General features: G+C 51.0%; 1 protein-coding gene across 1 annotated transcript; it reads left to right on the top strand.

Moving 5' to 3' along the window:
- The first annotated feature begins 388 nt into the window (after window positions 1–388).
- Window positions 389–17822, top strand: SH3GLB2 (SH3-domain GRB2-like endophilin B2). The gene is made up of 8 exons (XM_009584901.1): window positions 389–551; window positions 903–1031; window positions 2256–2389; window positions 2865–2957; window positions 14475–14564; window positions 15060–15160; window positions 16308–16572; window positions 17240–17822. Exons 1-8 carry the CDS (start codon window positions 389–391, stop codon window positions 17345–17347), a joined length of 1083 nt encoding a protein of 360 aa, XP_009583196.1. The 3' UTR covers window positions 17348–17822.
- Window positions 17823–18634: the final 812 nt, after the last annotated feature.

The following is an 18634-nucleotide window of genomic DNA, read 5'->3' on the forward strand; positions in this document are numbered from 1 at the left end:
ACATAGAGTTGGTTAGGAGGAGGTGAAGGGAGTTGGCACCTTGCCTCACCTGAAGGATGTCTGTTGCTCTCCTGCATGAAGTACTGCAAGCCATGTGCACACTTAAATAGATTTTTCACAACTAGAGCATTTTTGTACCAGACGTTATTAAAAGGTACTTATTCTGGAACACCTCTCAAACCTGGACTCTATTTTTAGCTCAATGCTTGTTCCACTCTTGGGCAAAAAATTGCCCTCTTCCCCTGAAACATGCCTGGGAACAAAGAATGACACCTTGAAGGCTTTTTAACTGTACTCCAAGATAAATGCATGAGACAGAAGAAGCCTCAGTGTCTCTTAATAGCCCTGTAGCACACTGTAATTTTGCTTTAGTAGAACAGACCTTCTAATGACTATCTCCTGCCTGCAGTTTACTGAAGAAAAGCTGGGCCAGGCTGAGAAGACTGAACTAGATGCCCACTTTGAAAACCTTCTGGCCAGGGCAGACTGCACAAAGAACTGGACAGAAAAGATCTTGCGTCAGACTGAGGTTCTGCTACAGCCAAATCCTAGTAAGCCCAGCTTCTTCTAATGCTTGAAGGACAAATATGACTTTGCAGCTCAAACAGTGTTAAAAGACATGCCCTCTGGCAGAGAGCCCTGTTCCACTGAGTTTGTGGGGGTTGGAAGAAATGTGTCTTTGCAGGGCCAGTCCTTCCTTCCCTATGTAGCTGAGAGATGACTGGGTGTGCTCCTCGGGACTGGGAGATGGTTGGAAGGGAGGGCACGCCTTCTGCTGGTGCTGGCGTTTGCAGTCCAGTGCATGATTGAGGACTGTATGGGGTGGGCCACCATGAATGCCAGTTCCAGCAGCCCCTCCTTCATCCTCCATCCTGTAACCGCTGGTGGCATCCTCATTCCAGGTGCCAGAGTAGAAGAATTCCTCTATGAGAAGCTTGACCGGAAGGTGCCTTCCCGGGTCACCAACGGGGAGCTGCTGGCACAGTACATGACAGAAGCAGCTAATGACTTTGGGCCAGGGACACCTTATGGTAAGTCAGCCTGGCTAATTAAAAAGCCCTGGGAATCCTTCCCTTCCTAAGAGAGTATCCGCACTACTGTTTTGGGTTAAGACTTCTGCAGCATGCGTCTTGAAGGGGGCAGGGGTGGATCCCCCCCATGGCAACCTGACTATTAGTGTGTCAAAGCTGATGCCAGAGAAGGGTCTTCTCTAGCACAGAAGCAAACAGCCCATCTGCAGTAGGGAGTCAAATCTTACTGCACAGCAAAGCATGCTCCATGCTGTGGGGGAAAAGGGGCAAGGGTCTCCTCATTCCTAATACAGCCCTCGAGTCTGCTAGACCTAGAGAAGAAATAAAGACACGTGGATCCAGGGTAGCTAGTGGAACTGGTTATAGGACACAGAAACTATTCTGTGCTATTTCTGTGGCTTTCTAAACTAGCCTGAAGAGGGAGTTGCAGTGAATGGCTTTAGCTTTGTCCAGTTTGAGCATATTTTCAGTCTAAGGTGGTATCTAGTTGCACAGAGTTTCTCTAGACTCTGAACAGGAGAGCCATCCTTTAACTGTGTCCTGCAAATGGAGGGTGGAAATCTTTCTCCAGCAGAAAGAGAGCAGGAAAACAGACTCGGGAAGGTTGGTGCTTGGCTACAAGCCTCAACAGGCCCCTTCCTGACCACACAGAGAATCCTTCTGCTCTTAAATCCTAACAGTTGTCACTTCCTGGGGGAATTTTGGGCTTCTTTAAGCAGCAGACCTGCACAGAAGCACAGCCGTAACTTCCAGTTGTCCTTGCCTCCGCCATGAGCTTTGTTACTGCTCTCCAAATCAATAGTTGTTCAATAGCGAGTCCTGTTACAGGCAGAACAGCTGTAACTGCATCTATAGCCAGCACTGCCTAATCATTTTTTTTCCTGCTCTGGTGCTTTTTAATTTGCTGCTCTGTTCCTGTGCCTCTGTTTTATGAGACAAACAAAGATCATTCTGCGCAAGCAGGTGTAGCAGTAAAAGGACATCAGTGGAATAAGTGCCTCAGCAGATAGATAAGATCAAAGCTGCACTGGGAGCAGCTGAGAAGAGGCCTCAGGCTAAAAGCAGATTGTAGTTAGGACTGAAGCTGGTGTGGTATGGGCATGGTCACCTTGCCCAGGCGGGGTACACTCCCAGCACTGGAGACTGGTGGCTCTGGGTGAGTTGGCTGAAGCCTACACAATGTGAATTGGTTTCTCCTGGAGTTGAAGGCTCCTGTTATTGCAGGGAAGACCTTGATAAAAGTTGGAGAGACTCAAAGGCGCTTAGGTGCAGCAGAACGGGACTTCATCCACTCTGCCTCCATCAACTTCCTGACCCCACTGCGCAACTTCCTGGAAGGGGATTGGCGAACCATATCTGTAAGTATGGTAGCAGGGAAGGGGAAGCTTGTCGTGTCACCGGAGACAAGGAGGGTGGGGGGAGAGGGAGACAGTGCTGGAAGAACTCATTTTCCTTCCCTGGGAGAAAGGAGGACTCCATACCTCTCCCCTCAAAGAATGCAAGGACAGGGGAATACCAATCCTAGACCTGTCCAGGGCTCCCTCTGCGGCAGGGAAGGATTGCCACTTGATGTGCATGAGGAAGGTAACTCCTCTCCTGCCTCCTGCAGCTTTGCGGGCACCACCCAGCCATAGGCTGCCCTGTTTCCACGTTAGCCTGTATCCCCGGCAGCCAGGCCCACAACTTGCTAGTGAGATGAACGTAGCAACTCTTCTTTCTCCCTAGCACTTTTTGGTAAGGAAATAGATTTGATTCCTAGATGATACCTTGTCCCTTTCCCTCCCCAACAGCTCCTAAACAGTCTGCTCTTATCCCACTTTCTGTCCCTTCCAGAAAGAGCGGAGGATCCTGCAGAACCGCCGCCTGGATCTGGATGCCTGCAAAGCCAGGTTGAAGAAAGCCAAAGCTGCTGAGGCAAAAGCAGCGGTAACTTTTTCCCTCATTCCCCTCTCTGTCCTTCTGGCCCCAGGGCTTGCCTCACATGAGCAATGCCACCTGCTTTCTGGACAAAAATTAGGCTGCCCTACTATGTCCTGGTTCTGGCAGGCATGGGTGGGGGGATTCCTCCTCTGGTATGCAAGGGAACTGGGAGCAGGATCCATACGCCTGTTCCTCAGATCCCCTCCCATGGGGGAGTTGTTGAAACAAATAGTTCTGAGCTTCCAGAGTCTGGAAAGTTCTACTTGACCCAGGCTCCTGTCTCCTGACTGCTAGTGGTTACTGGAGGATTTGTGCTAGTAACTAAAAAGCTGCATCTTCTGAGGACTTGCGAAGTTTCCCTGGGGATCTCAAAGCAAGCCAAGAGGGAGCTGAGCTGGGAGGTGCGCAAGGGGAAAGCGTGCTGGGGTTCTGCAGCAGTCCCAGGCTTTCAGTCTAGTTAAGATTCTGCCAACTCCATCTTCCCCAGGCAGGAGTGCCAGGGGAGCCTGTAAGGGCTGGCCAGTGTCAAGTATCTACCAAGAGGTCCTTCCTTCAGCCTCTCTATTCACTTAATTTATGGTGCTGTCTAGTTACAGGCTAGTCTTGCCCTCTGGCTTTGGGGAATTCATGGCAAGTAATCTAGCAAAGGTCCCAGGTCAGAGCAGTGCAGAAGGATTGGTAAGTCAGCCAGTGTCACTGTCCACAGGCGTGAGCGATGGGGACAAGCGCTTCAAAGTGCTTGTCTGAGACTGACAAGACCTGTCAGCTCAGGGTGCTCCCTGGGCCTGAGGCATCTCCTGGAGCTGGGCTCTCCCTGGGCAGAGGCGGTATAGCAGGAGGCAGAGAAGATGTAGGTGGGCACTGATGGGTTCCCTGGGGGGCCTTGTGGAAGCAGGTTGCCATCCTGTAGCGCTCTGGCTGTTGGCACAATGACTTGCCAAGTTCTGCTTCTAGCCTGGGGCCAGGAGCTCAACTAGCAAATGTGTGCAATCAGAATAGGCAGAAATCCTTGTCAATCAGTCTCTGGGATGCGCTGGGATACCAGCCTAGGAGCCCTGCCATGAGCCCATTTTCTAGCCATCTGCTCAGCTGAGCCTCTGGCCTTGCAGCTCCCTTGGTGGCCAGTTCCCAGGTGTTTTCCCTTTTCTCCAGCTCTGACTGCATACTTGCCATCTGGGGAAGCTGTGCTAAGCTCAGTGGCCTCCATCAGCAGGTCTAACAGAGTGCTCAGGCCTATGTGGGAAAGCCCTGAACAAAGCTTTGGGTGAACAAGTGATAGCTGCCCTTTTAAAAAAGCCTCCTCTCATCAGCCAGGTCACCCAGATCCACTGAAGGTAACTTCAGGGATCCCCAATTCCCCTTCTGAAGGGGATGGTGCTCCCAGTCTCAGTGGGAAGTGGTAGCCATTGCTTTATCTTAAGCTCAGAGCAGGAATTCCTCCCTTTCCACCCTCTTTACTTTGCTTCCTAATGAAGTGATCCCAAGGCCTCTCACCTGCACACACACTCTTGGGTGAGGGACTTCCCTGTAGCTGGAAAAGAAAGACTTGGTTTCCCACTGGAGCTGCAGGGCTGGGGTGCCCCAGGCAGGATGCAGAGCCAGTCCGGGCTTTCCAGGGTGTTCGCCCCGAGCCGTGTTTCAGCCACTCTGCTTCTTTGAAACAGATACCACACAAGAGAAGAGCAACCTCAGCTGCTGTGTGGGCACTCATCTCTTACCCAGCTTAGCTTAAAGGTGGGGTCCCTGGCCTCAGGGCTCTGGGTGCCTCACTGAGTACTAGAGGACAGGACACAGCTGGAAGCTCCCAGCACAGGGCGGGGAGAACGGCTGCCTCTGCTCTAGGCACATTAACTCACCATTAGACCACAGCGTTCCCTGTAACATGCCTGGAGTCCTGTGTCACACCTCTCCATCCAAGCTGGCCTAAAGTATCGCACCCCTCCCAGCTCACCACTTTCTTGCCGCTCTGCCCCTCTGTAGTGCAAACTTGTGTTCCCACAGCTTCTGTCTCGTGACTGACCCTCCAAGTGCGCTGCTGCCCAGACCTGTGAGCTGCTGTTCGAGTGTCTGGGCTTGTGCATTTCCCTCGGACTTTGTGCGTTGTCCTTCCTGTTGATGCTGTTTTGTTTACTAACCTTTTTGTTTTGTTTCTTTGTAATTTGCTCAGTGTGAGGGAGATGTGAGTATTGACTGTGCTAAGTGCTGTGATTTTTTTTTTTTTTTCTTTATAACACCTCTCATTGTCTCTTTCCCATTTTAAATGAAAATTCCTATCTATCTCCCTTGCCCCATTGGGACTGGCCCCGGAGCATGTACTGAGCGTGGTCAGGGCTGTGGCTGCCTGGGGAAGGTGCTCCAGAAAGATGGGAGCATCTGTCGGCTGCCTGCAGCCCCTCTGGAGCATGCGCTCGGTTCCATCAACGCTGCTTGCAAGCAGTGCTCAAGAGAGGCATGGCCTCCAGTAAAGACCCACTGAGGCTGCTCTGCCTGCATGCAGGAGGAGGTCGGTTGGGTGACAAGTCCCCCTCCTGGAAGGCAGGCAGCCCAGAGACAATGACAGGCAGGTTGATCTGGTTGTGGTGCTGTTTTGTCCTCCAGGCTCCAGGGCTCTGCCCGTTTTCCCCATTACAAGAGCAGAAGAGGGAGGGAGGTGGGTCCCTTTTGACCACTGCTTGCAAATACAACTTGTCCATGCATAGGAGTGCAAGAGCAGCTTGCCTCCTTCATCCCATGTGCTATGACTAGTTTTGGGACTCCCTGGAGAACAGGGAGTGGGAGGAGAGGTTTCTTCAGTTGCTCTTGATCTTTTGTGGGGGAAAAAAAAAAAAAAAAACAAAAACCACCACCATACGAAGCTATTTCTGTGAAACATCTCTTCTCCCCACAGGGAAGAGTCAAGCCTAGTTGCTGTGCTGGCCTCAAATCTCACTGGTGCATTTTTCTCCCTGTATTCAGGTTTGACTTGTAATAGGAATCGCTCCTCCTTATTCCTTCCTCCAGCCATCCCCAAAACTCCTAGATGGTTTAAAAAAAAAAAATCTCTTCTTGTTGGGACTGCCTGACTGCTCTTCCACACACTGGTCACTCATTCCAGCAGCCTGCTCAGGGCCCAGCAAATCGCGTCAGTGTATAAGCAGATCTGGGTGAGCTGCAAAGAGATTAACCTGGGAGAGGAAATGTGGGGCCTGAGAGGATTAACAACGTAGCTGGGTTACAGCTGGATCGTGTGCCAGCCTTGCACACCGACCCGCTGCGCAGTAAAGGCTGACCAGGAGGATACCCTGATCCATCGCACCAGTGTGATGGTCCTGATGTAAGCTGGCTCCTTGACTTATCTCTTTGGGTAATGCCACAGGCCATCCTAGGAGGAGGCCTAGTCTTAGCTTAGCTGAATAGAGAGACCATGTTATGTGATGATTAGTGAGCCCACGCCTGTGTTGGGGTGGTCTGGATCCCTTGTATTCCCAGTGAGGAAAACCTCCAGAGTGCTTAAGCCTTCTGGCCCCAGGGCTATGGAGAAGGTGGCTTGGAGGTTTTCTGACATCTGGGGTGAAAACTCATACACTACCTCTGGCAACGGCAAGGCTTTGGACTAGATCTGCTTTGGCTAAGCCATGCCCCTCACTGAACAGCACAGATATGAGTCTGTTAGGAGAAAACATGCCCAGAGGCTCGGTGAGAGTAAGAACAAGTAGATGTGTTTCTTTAAAAGGCACTGTGGAAAGGATGCTCTGACGCTAGTAAACATGCCCACTTTAAGGACAAGGCCCTGTACAGGGACACTTATAGGACTGTAGGTGGAAAGCAAGGGGAAAGAATGTCCTGCACACTGGACTGAGCCAACATGACATGAGCAACCTGCTGGCTGCAAGGGAATGGGAAATGCATTTGAGATTGTGCTGTCTCATCTCCACTCCAACTGGCCGCTGTATGAGCGGATAGCTGTAAGTACAGGCAGAGTTTCTAACAGTAGAAATATCTGCTGTTCAAGTACTGGGTGTGACTGCATGAGCCAGTCCACCTCCTCTTGCACAAGCCTGGCTTCCACCTGGGGAGAGCTTCCACGCACCAGACTGTTGGGAGACCTTCCTCCCGCCATCCCATAAGAATTTGAACTAAGCTCCCAGCACTGACAAGGAAAAAAAAGACTAGTCCCTTCTTCCGTCCATCGCCCAACTGACTCCTATCGACTCTTCTGCGTGACTTGTACATGAAACTCTATTCCCCCCACTAGGCTGTGCCTGACTTTCAGGAGACTAGACCTCGTAATTACGTTCTCTCCGCCAGCGCATCAGCGGTAAGATTGCTTCCTCCTAGATGTTGCCTCTCCAACCTCTTCCTGCCCCTCTCTTCACCCAACTTAAACTCGGACCTAGTGCTCTGCTGTTTTCAACATTTTAATGTGACATGGGCTGCCCAGGGTTCCTCTGACTCAACCTTCAGGATGCAGATCACCCCTGTGGGGGTGCACGGTCAGGGTCTGGCACTTTTGCTGCTTGGTTTGCTTTCCAGTTTCTCTGCCAATCCTTTTCCACATTTCTAGTGGGGAATCTTCGGACTGTTTTTTATTGCTAGTGGAGCAATTGAAAGGAAAAAACCTCAAAGCCTTTCTGGATGGTTCCAGCTGTACGCTGGCAATGTCACATGCGTGACTGCCTGATCAGTACTGTGGTGTCAGTGCTCAGAGGCATTGTAGCTGGTCAAGAGAAGCAAAAGTGGAGGAATATCTCTGCCACCCATCGTGTCAGTAACGCAGTAGGCTGACAGTGCAGGCTTGTCTATTCTGCCAATAGAGGTCATTTTTTTTTCCTTTCATCTTGGGGCCTGTCTGTTGGCGGCTGTTATGCTGTCAGATATGCTGGGGGTGGGTGAATAGCCCGTTGCATCTCTGCTGTGTTGCGCTGAGTGGCTGTGGTCAGGCAATTGACTTTCCGTGCTGTGTTCATGGCTCCCCATTGCACAATGTCACATTTCTCGTTAAAATGTTGAAAACTGATCATCTTGCTTCCTAAATAGCATTCAGAATAACACTGATGCCTGTTAATAGACTAATCTGGGAGTGGAAGGGCTGGGGAGTGGGATCTGCAGATATGAAAAAGGACAGCCCAGCCTTCTAGCAAACAAAAAACATCATGGAAACAAATCGGATTAATGGGAAACCCATCCCATTTGGAGAAAGAGGGATGGGTTAGATAGCATCAGTGTTAGTTCCCAGGGGGATCTGTCCTGAACTTCTTGAAGAGTGATGCTGGGATCAGAAATGGCTTTGCACAACAGCTAGAAAACTATTTCCGTAGGCCTGGTGATGAGACTCCTTAGGAAGAAGCTGATACTGGTGATGCTGCAGCAATTGCTCAGTTTCCATCTCTCCTAGTGCAGCAACTAGCAGCAAGCCTGTGGCGCTGGCTTCTCCCTTGGAAAGGTCTGTTCCAAGGACAGCGCAATAACGGACTAAAACTGAGCTCTAGGAGAATCAGAGGAGAGAATCTGGGCTTTCCCTGCCTCTGAATAGCTCTGGTTAGACCAGGGTATCCTGATTATTCCCTGAGGCTTTCTAAAGCAGGCCTGAAGGCAAGCATTTGCATAACGTGCATTAGCATCTTGCAGAGTGCCCAGATGCTCAGTTGAACATGTCTCGTCATCACCAAACTGCAAGCTGGACTGCTTTTGCTGTATTGCAAAGCTGTTCTAGGGGGCAGATGCCAAGCACAGTAACATGACAGGAGAAATAGATTTTGGGGGGTTTTTAGCCCACAGGTGTCTACCCTGGCACACCTCTGCCTAGTTCAGTCGTTGCTCTTCAGAGCTCTGCTAGAGAAGCTCTGACAGCAGCGATGATGATATGGGACAGTTAGAGCAGGGCTCTGGGAGACTGACTTGCTCTAGCTAAGCAGCCAGCACTGACCTTGATCACTTCTTCATGTTTGGTGGTTGCACAGCAGGGCCTGCTATCAGGAGCACCTCTAGGAAACCTGCTGGCCCAGCCAGCAGTGGTCCTGGTGGCTTCCAAAACTCTCTATTTCAGAGGTTGCAATTGGTGGTTGAAGTACCACCTGAAGTCCAGCTGCACTAGCAGGGGTGACTTGAATAACAATTGGCATCTCCAAGTAGCAAAACGTGGGCTGAGCCCAGACTGCTCCGCAGCTCCGTGCAGGCAGGACTGCTTTGCCACAAGCTCTCTAATCCCAGCATTCATCCCAAGGGGTCAGGCACTGCAGCAAGGTAGGTAGGAGCTCTTCATACTGTTGCTCTGCTTTTCTTCCAGGCCAGAGTCCTTGTGCTACTTTAGTCTTAGTGTGTACTGACAGTATAGAGCAGTGGTTGCTGCTCACCTTGCTGTTGAGCTCTGCTCCCTTCTCGAGAGATTGCTTATGCCCAGGTAACAACTTTGTCTTACAGGTGAGCAAACAGGTCAGCTCTCTCCTGGACCATATGCCCTCAGCAGGGCTCCGATTTGGATTCTAAATTTATGATGATGTTTTTTGGAGAGGTGGATAACATGGTGCTTTTATTTTTTTGCCCCCCTGCCATAACAGGAGGGCTTAAATGGAATTAGATCCACCTGGAGATAAGCACCTCCCGTGTTTTGTATGAGTTGGAGGCTGAGGAGCCATTTCTCCTCTCTCCCACACTGACCTTTTGTTTTTGTGTAAGAAGGTGTACGTGGGCTGTGTAAGCCTAAATATCCCTTTCTCTCAGACCCTGCCACTTGCCTTGCGCTGTACTCCTAGGAATGATTCCAAGAAAAACATATTGAGTACCTTAAAGAGGGTTCCTCTGGCTTGAGCTGGGGTGGAGGAAGACAGGTGCAGATCACGGCCTTTTCTGTCCCCCGAGCTGTCTGAAACGCTTCTGACTAGAGCCGCGTAGTGCCTTAGCCCAGGGATAGATCTGGGCAAAGCTGGGCTGCCCCGGAGCACCATAGGACCAGAGCTGGAGATTGCACGGCAAGGCCACAGAAGAGAAACAAATCTGGCTGTGAATTCAGTGGGTACTGCAATGATTAAATGGGCCTGAAACGGCTTAAGTACTGTCTACAGCATCTAAGCAGGAAGACCTGTGGCCAGAGTGAAAGCTTCCATTGCCCCTGTAGTAAACCTTGCTCCAAAACCAGGAGGGTGTGCTGCAGAGGCCTCGCGCCAGAGCAGCAGTTCGGGCTACGACCTGCTTCTCAGCTGCCTGCAAGGATCTTCCCACCATCTGCCTTCCAGAGTAGGAGCTCTTAGACTGAGAAGGGGAAGAGGCTCGTGTCCCCATGCACGGCTGAAATTGCCCAGGCCTTTTCGAATAAACCAGTTCCTGATTTGCAGTAACAAAACATCCTCGTAAAGGTCAGAGAAAACACCCAGCCTCAGCGTGCTGAGCACTGCACAGGGACAGCCCGCGATTGTAAGGGGGCCAGCTGCAATAACTCCACTCAGGTAAGAAGAGGCGTCAGGCTACGTACCGCGGAACAGGAGCTGAGCTGCAGGCCAGGGGACAGAAGCCAGAAGAGGAGCAGGCAGCAAGCCAAGGAGCCTGGCATAACAGCTCCCTGCTTCAGCCCCTCACCAGCACATGCAGCTCCTGCAGGTGCTCCTTGTATTGGCTGGTGAAGTTGTCTCTGCACCTGGGGCTGCCGCGGCCCACCTGAGGGCAGTTGCTGGTGAGCAAACCTCAACACAGCTCAGTTGGGAGACCCTGGGTCTAAGCAGAGCGTGTTCTCCCTCTGACACCACAGCATCCAGCGCAGGGCTCTCGGGTGCCTGCAGCGCAAGTTCAGCCATGCTATGGTGAACTTCCTGATCTGCAAAGGTGACAGCAGAGGGTGAAGCTGAGGTCCTCAGAGGCCATCTCGCCTGGCCCCACTGATGTGGGGTGTTGCTGGCAGGCTGGTCTGCTCCCAGTTGATCCAGGGTGATTTCTCTTTGTGTTGCCAGGGCTGAGGGAGTGGTTTTCTGCTGAGAAAAAGCCAAGCCGAGGAGCTCTGGGAAGGATCAATGTGTTTTTCTACCTCTTCTCCCCCTTTCCCATCGCTGTGCGTGACTTCTGTTGTCAATTGTTTCATGTCCTGGAGCCAGATCCCAGCAAGCAGCTGGCAGCGTCGTGCTGCCCCGAACGTGCCCCTGTGGGTGAGGAGAGTAGGAAGGAGTAAGTAGCGTGATGTTTTGCCTGGCTCAAAGGCAGCAGCCAGACATTGCTTCCTCCTTCCCGTCACTAAACATGCCCGTCGATAGCGCAGACCGGCTGGATTGTGACCCCATTAACCTGAGCTCTCTAGACCAGTGAGCGAGGAACACTGGCCTCTTCTGGCTTAAGCTCACGGCCGTTCCCAGGCCCTATTTGTGGGCTCTCCACAATCCTAAAAGAAGGGCTGTCCTTCAACACCAACCTCTGCAGGCTTCAGTAAAGTAACCCTTGCTGTTCAGAGGACTCTGCTGCTTAATCCTTTTCTTCCTGGAGCCTGTTGAATGCACTTGCTGTAACAGCCCTGGCAGGGAGCAGAGCTGGAGTGCTGCTGGCTCTGGCGGCGTGAACTTGCTCTCCCATTGTGAAACTGAGCTGGAGGGTGCAGGAACGAGGGGAAGGGGCATCGCTCTGGCAGCTGCTGCTGGGTGAAGGGCTAGCTTGTCCCCGGAGTTGGCCTGCTGTGTCCCCGGAGCGTCCTTGCCAATTGGTGTTAATGCCGAGTGCTTCTCGACGTCTCCAACACTGACCTCCTTTCCTGTTGCTCTGTGGCCCCTACAGCTTTGGAGCGACGAGGTGGAAAAAGTAAGTACCCGGCTGAAATTGTGCTCAAACCTTCTGGGCGTGCTGGTGGTGTTCAGGGGGTGGGGGGTGCTGTGGACTCCCTCCTGCTCGTGTGCTTGCACACACGCGGGGGAGGATCCGTGGGATGTTGCTGTTGTCAGCCGCAGTCCTGACCTGCAGCTGTATGGTTCAGTGCGACTCTGACAGTGGCTTGGGAAGAGCCTGTCCCGAGGGCCAGTTGGCTGTACCTGGTGTGAGAGACTTCCTAGGCAAACCAGGCGTGCATTCGTGCGTATGTGATAAAAGACAACTCTGAGAGCCCTGCACCGGTGTCGCAGGAGCAGAGGTGATGCGCTGTGAAGTGATTCAGCTCTGCTCCTGCGGCAAAGGCCCTGCCTGCTCCAATTTTGCATGTGCCATGCGTTAGCCTCTAGTAGCCCCTTGCCTGCTTGTTCTGAAGAGCTGAAGCAAGGACAGAAGGTTTCCCCATGAACAGCCCCAGCTGCTGGGGGGAACAGCTCTGTCAGGAGGGCAGGGTGGGAGGTTTGGAGCCTGTCGTGGAGTTGACACTGGCTGGGTGAGCTGCACTTACCCTTCCGAGTGGATCCATGGAGGCAAAGTCCCAGATCTTGTTTTTTTTCTGGGCTCTGCAAGGGGAGTGTGACTCGTCCATGAAGATGGATGGAGGGTTGCTAGTGGACTAGAGACCAGGGTGAGCTCTGTGCGGAGCTCCAGCATGGTGTGGAGCTTCCAGAGACACCTTCTGGGATGCCATTGCCTTTCATACCTCAAACACCCCCAGCAGATATTAGCCTGAAGCCCGAAGTGCAAGGTGGTAGAATGGCACGTTCCTGCATGCTGTGCATGAGAGCAACCTATTACTGCCGTACTCTAAATGCATCATCAGAGCAGATTGGCTGGTTTTGAACGAGCTCATCCTGTACTTTAAATCCTTCAGTCCCTCAAACAAATCAGATGATTGCAGTCAGCTATAAGCATGCAAGGCTCTGTTCCTCTATGTTCTATCTTTGGTCTATCCTGGTTGGATAGACCGAAGTATGTCAGTAAACGTCAAAGTTCTTCATGTCTTGGAGAAGCACAAGACTGGAAGGGACGTCCCAGGTCACAGTCTGGTGCTGGCTTTATGGGAAACTACATCCTGCAACTGCTCAGAGCTAGCAGGGAGAGGCAATGGGTCAAATCCCAGGCGGTGCCAAATGGAGCTGGGTCTGCCTGTCACAAGTTTCAAATAGTTCTGCTGCCACTGAAGTCTCCGCTCAGCTCACTGGAGCAAGAATCTCTTGGTGCTTAGTGAGGTATACTGAAATACTGGTATTTCCTGTTACATTCCTCCTTGTCCTTTAAATAATCCCTTTCATACAGAGGATGCAAGAAAATAGATCAGTTGTAGCTTAAAATAGACAAATTTGATTAAAAGACAGTCAAAGCATTTCTTTGTTCTAGCCTAGCTGTACAACAGCACTGGTAATGCTATTACCAGATGAGAGGTGTAATGGCCTGCAGCATCTCCTCCAGCTGGGAAGGCTGGGTGTCCTCTGGGGTGACCTGCTCAGAAACACCAGCGATGCGGCCTCTGCTCTGAGACTGTCAGCCTGTCTGGATTAGCTCTCCGGGGTCAAGACCAAACAAGTCCTGTGCCAGATTGATCAGGGCATTTCCAAAGCAGCAAAAGGAGCTCTGTCACAGAACCACTGCACCGAGGCAGGCAGCCCTCCGATTGCTGCACCCCCCTGGAGAAGGGGAAGAGGACACAGAACCCGTACTCCTCTCCTTCCAGCAAGCTGTAGCTGAGTGGATATCACTCTTCTCTGCCATCCTAAGAGCGAACTGGCATGTTCTGCTTGGTGTTAAGGAGTAATGCATGCTAGAGAGAACAAAAGTGCCTGTTTGTCTCCCCTTTCCCTCTGGCAGCGGGGAGGGGAGAGCAGGCACCAGAGCACCTGATTGCTCTAACACTTCTGGAGCTCTTCTCTTTGCAAGGATCCACCTGGGTATTCTGGTACTGCAAAACTGCCGGAGTGTAAATGTGCTGTTTGTTGGTGGCGGAGAAATGTTCTGTCTGTTCGGTAAAGAGGGTCTCCAGTATTAGTCTGTCTTTGAATTCCCAATGTCTGCTGCATAGCTGCCTTCTATTAACCATTGTTTAATTCCCCCGAGCTCAAAATAAGTAACTAGCTTCAAAGGAGAGCCTTGGGTAGAAGTTGGATTGGGATGTTCATCTCCATTGTGGAGAGATGTGGTTAGTAACTACAATTTGGTAAATGCTCCCTGGCCTCAGCCTTTGTTCTGTGGTGACAAAACGGATTCGGGCAAAAGTTGCGCTTGGAGAGAAACATAGGGAGGTTGTCACGTTCCTGTGCCTATGGGCTTAGAGAGAGGGGGTTAAAAGGACAGATGCTGGCATGGGACTGGCTTTCCACACACCTCAGGATCGACAAAGCCTCTCCATCTTCATGTTCTAGTCTTGTGGGAGTAGGAGCTTCCTAGCTTGATGCATCAGTCTTGAGCTGCTGTTCCATGACCTGCAGTCATCCAGTGCAGGATCAAGCAGGAATCAAGTTGAAATACAGCCAGAGGCCTCTGGGATCCTCACCCAGGGTGTCTTGTGCCGATGTTCAGTGTCACAGATGGATCCTACTGGGCCAACAGCACACTTGGCTCAGTGCCAAAAGGGGGGGGGCGTTGGTGGAGGTGGGTGTTGCCTCTCCCTGGAAGAGGCGGAATGGTGGTCCTTGCCTTGTGCTGTCTTGAACACCCTGTCCTGTTTTTCAGGCAGAACACGAGCTGAGGCTCACACAGACCGAGTTTGATCGACAGGCAGAGGTGACACGTCTCCTGCTGGAGGGGATCAGCAGCACACACGTGAGTCTCCTTAGGTGACGGGGGGTGACAGGGACTACAGAGACTCTTGGCTCCTTTCGAGAAGAATGCCAAGAGGATGGTGGAGCCCTGCACTGGGAGCAGAGGTAGAAGAGGTCATAAATTTGGATGCTGGAATGCTCAAACTAAAAACATAATGAAGCATGCACAGGCAGTGCCACTGTGACACCCGCAGCTCTGCAGTCCTCGAGATGCTTCCGAGCCAGGAAAACCTTGTGGTTCTCTCATTAGAGCTGTGGACTAGCCACATGGGCATGGCTAGAGTGCCAGGGGCAGCCTCCTCTCCGAGATCACCCTTGGGCCTATGCAACATTCCCAAACTTAACAAATTAGTGTATTCAGGACAATCAAGTAACTCTCTTAAATGCTGGCCTGCACAAGTCTGCTTCCCGTGGGGGTAGGTCACAGCTGCAGGAAGAGGGTTCCTGTGCCTGGCACCCAAACTCACGGACCAGCTTAAGGTCCTTCTCCCTCCAGGTGAATCATCTGCGCTGTCTCCACGAGTTTGTGGAGTCTCAGACCAACTACTATGCTCAGTGTTACCAATACATGCTGGACCTACAGAAGCAACTGGGCAGGTGAGACAAGAGACTGCTTTTATTTCTCTAAGGGTTACTCATCTGGCTACCCCTAGCTCAGGCCTCCTTCCCCATCCCGTGTCATAATGTTGGGTGGAAGTTTTAAAGCCCCCTCCATGCTCTGACAGAGCTTCTGAGCTTACAGAATGGTGACCAACCCCAGTGGTATTGCATTTAGAGCAGGCTTTGCCATTGGATTCATCTGTGTTTTACACATTCGTCTCAAAGCATGATGGCCATGGGAGTTTGAACATTCTTGCTCTAAATTAGTTAAATCGCATGGGAGACAAATTCCTGTTGCCAAGCAGCAAGCCTGAGTGTGCTCAGCTGCAGCAGTAACTAATTCTGTGCTGCTGGCTGCTCATCCCGTGGGCGTGGGCAGGGCTGTTTTGTCTGTTAGCTTGTCACATCGGTGCGGTGGCCTGACCCAGGAGGGGCTCTTGCCTCTGCGTGATCACTCACTACTCCTGTTCCATTCTTTTCCATGCTTGCAGCTCCAAAGGAGAAATGTAAGTAAGATGTTGCGCAGGACCGGCTCTAAGAGCTCTCTACCTCAGCCAACCTCTGGGGAGTCTCTGCAGACTCACTACAAAGGCCAGCAAGGGCCAGAGCTGCACTCCCTTAGTGCAGAGGAGGGTATCGACAGATAAATGACACCGAGCTCCATTACTGTCCCTATCTAGAGAGCCCAGAAAGCCTGGGAGCCTCCAGTTTTGGCATCCAGTTTAACAGCAACGACTGTCCCGTTCCTGAAGAACTAGCAGACTAAACAGATAACACAGACCATGTGAGAGCGGGGCAGGGACACAGCACAACGCACCCAGTAAAACAGCTGCAGAGCCAAGAATAGCACCTGCCCAGACCCCTCTCTGCTGCCACACTTCAGTCCCGTACCCTGCAAGTTAAGTGCCAGTCCTGTAACAGGACACTGGAATCAAAATAAGCAGACAAATATTACCTTTTTCATAGTCTCAGCACCTAAGAACTGAGTTCATTTCCCCACTCAAAGGGCAGCGTAGATCTGTTACAGCTATTAGTTGGAACTCTTGAGCATCATCTCTGCAGTGTAACTACTGAAAGAGCGAGCTCTTTCTTGGTTCCTCATACTAGAGCCTTACTGAACTCTGCTTTTTTTCTCCTGTGTAAGATTTTCAGGCACATTCGTAGGCAATGCAGAATCCACATCTCCTCCCCCAGCTGCTACCTCTCCTCCAGCTGTTGCTGCTGCCACACTCCCTGCTGTGCCTACTATTCCAGTCGTGCCCACGATTGTTGGGGTGCCTAATACCGTTGCAGAGAGTGTACTGAACCCAAATGAAGTCAAGCCTCCTGCCAGTGGGACACGGAAGGCCAGAGTCCTCTATGATTATGAAGCAGCTGACAGCACTGAGCTGGCACTTCTTGCAGATGAGGTTGGTAGCTTTCCTTTGCGTTGAATTTTGCTGTAACTGCCTAGCAGCCCACTGCATGCTCAGCAAGGTCTTGGTTACTTTTCCTGCCCCTTAAAAACCCTGTTTTATAGAACTGCTAATAGTGTCTTTTCCTTGACACTAGTATCCGCTGAGTTGCAGTGAGCTTGTGCTCACGGCCGTTTGCTATTTAAGAATATCACCCCACTAACTCTTCTATTCCTATTGGAGTCTTGCTGTACCCAGCTAACAAAATACCCCAATACTTAGTGTCTTCACTGTGACCCTCAAATAGAGCTGCCTTACCTGAGAGCAATGGGATAAGCTACTGCCTGGAGGCCTGGTCTAATCATGCTGAGAAAAAAGGAAATTCGGCAAGTTGCGAACTCTTTTGTTGACTAGACTGAACTTTCGTATTCAGCAGGGATGACACAGCAATATCATGCCACCCTGTATGCAAAAATACCTTAAGTCAGTTTGGAGAACGAAAAGGCAACAGGGACATCACTGGGCAGATTTCTGTAGATCTTCTATTAAAGCTCCCGGGAAAGGGCACAGGCACCTGCTAAATGAACTTCAGGAATTATTGTTCTTTCAGTACCCATCTGACTGAACTGCTGGGCTCTGTCTGCAGAATAAGGTCTGGGCTAATGCTGTCTTCTCTCCCCAGATGATCACTGTGTACAGCCTGCCAGGCATGGATCCAGACTGGCTCATAGGGGAAAGAGGGAACCAGAAAGGGAAAGTTCCTGTCACTTACTTGGAACTGTTAAGTTAAATGTCTCCAGGAAGAAGAATGTACAAGCAGAATGCACCCCTCATCTCCTGGCACTTCTAATGCGGATTTCTTCATCCGAGACCATTGCTCTCTTCAGGGTTGACACTCCATTACTAATACGGGAATTGTGGGAAAGAAGTGGTAAAACTGTTACGGTAAGGTTTTGGGAAAGGGCTGATGGCACCCAAGACTGAATTCATTAACTACCACTGCAGCCTGCTTTGAGGTTAGTCTTGATGGTGCAAGATTCCTTGATTACTTTTTTCTACCCTACCCTAGTCTTGCTAATGGCAGTGGCTTTCCCAGGGCCGGCAGGCTGTCTCCCTCAGCAGCTGCTCACGAAGTTTAAGTTACACTTCCCTCGTGTCTGGTGTGGGTTAGTGCCTGTCTGCCCCTCCCGTCCTCTCTCCAGCAGTAGAATTGCCTAAGTCAAACCATCAAGCATTCCAGTGGGGAAGTGTCCCACACAAACCCTCTGACATGTTCCAGCTCTTAAGGCAAGGAAGCTGAATTTAAGAATCAAGAGCCTGTTAAACCCATCCACCTTGCTCACCTGTAGGAGAACAGTAGTGCGAGGCTCTCTAAGAGCCACACTTACTATCGTGGTGCCTGATGGCTGCAGTCTAGAACTGTCCTCTGAAGCTGGAAGGAAATTTCTTTGTGAAGACCAACCTAGTAACTTAGGGCCCGTATGTCAAAAATCAAACCTCAGTGCAAGGGACCATGCATCTTGCTTGCATTTCCTCTGAGAAACTGCTCTTGGACTGCAAAGAGTTTACAAGCCTTTTTACAAGCTTTGCTCCCTGTGTTAATTGTCCAGGCTTTTCTTTCAGTGCGTCTGTTCCAGGCATGTTTTAGCCTGACTTTATTTTCACCCTAGATCACTGATTTAACTAATATTTCCCCTCCCATCTCAGCAGCGAACAGACTTGGTGCATCCTAGTACAGTAAGGTATAGTCCCACTTGCTGGTATCTCCAGCAATGAGCTATTCGTGGCCGTACACACACTAATCAATCCAGGCTGCCCTCGATGTATGTGGTTTAGCTCAAAGGTGTGGATGCCTTTTAATCCTGTAATGAGCTTTTTAGCTAGAGCTCACCTAAAGGACTTCTGCTGCTGTGTAACTCGCTTTCCACTCAAGCTGGATGGAAGAGACACTCACCTGCACCAAGATCTCTGTTCACTACCTTCCTCTCGGTATGTCAGAACCAACTTTGCTCGTTTATTGATCTTTTGCACTTTCCCAATGGTATCGTGACCACTCTAATGTAACAGGGCACCGAGC

This window comes from Fulmarus glacialis, unplaced genomic scaffold (assembly GCF_000690835.1).
Source record: "Fulmarus glacialis isolate BGI_N327 unplaced genomic scaffold, ASM69083v1 scaffold5109, whole genome shotgun sequence".
Taxonomy (NCBI): Eukaryota; Metazoa; Chordata; class Aves; order Procellariiformes; family Procellariidae; genus Fulmarus; species Fulmarus glacialis.

Bases quoted from the DNA above. Each gene is read 5' to 3' on its own strand.
- SH3GLB2 (XM_009584901.1), top strand. From the start codon at position 389: ATGACTATCTCCTGCCTGCAGTTTACTGAAGAAAAGCTGGGCCAGGCT. The intron at 552-902 runs GTAAGCCCAGCT...TCCTCATTCCAG, and splicing joins TCTGCTACAGCCAAATCCTA to GTGCCAGAGTAGAAGAATTC. The intron at 15,161-16,307 runs GTGAGACAAGAG...CTCCTGTGTAAG, and splicing joins CTACAGAAGCAACTGGGCAG to ATTTTCAGGCACATTCGTAG.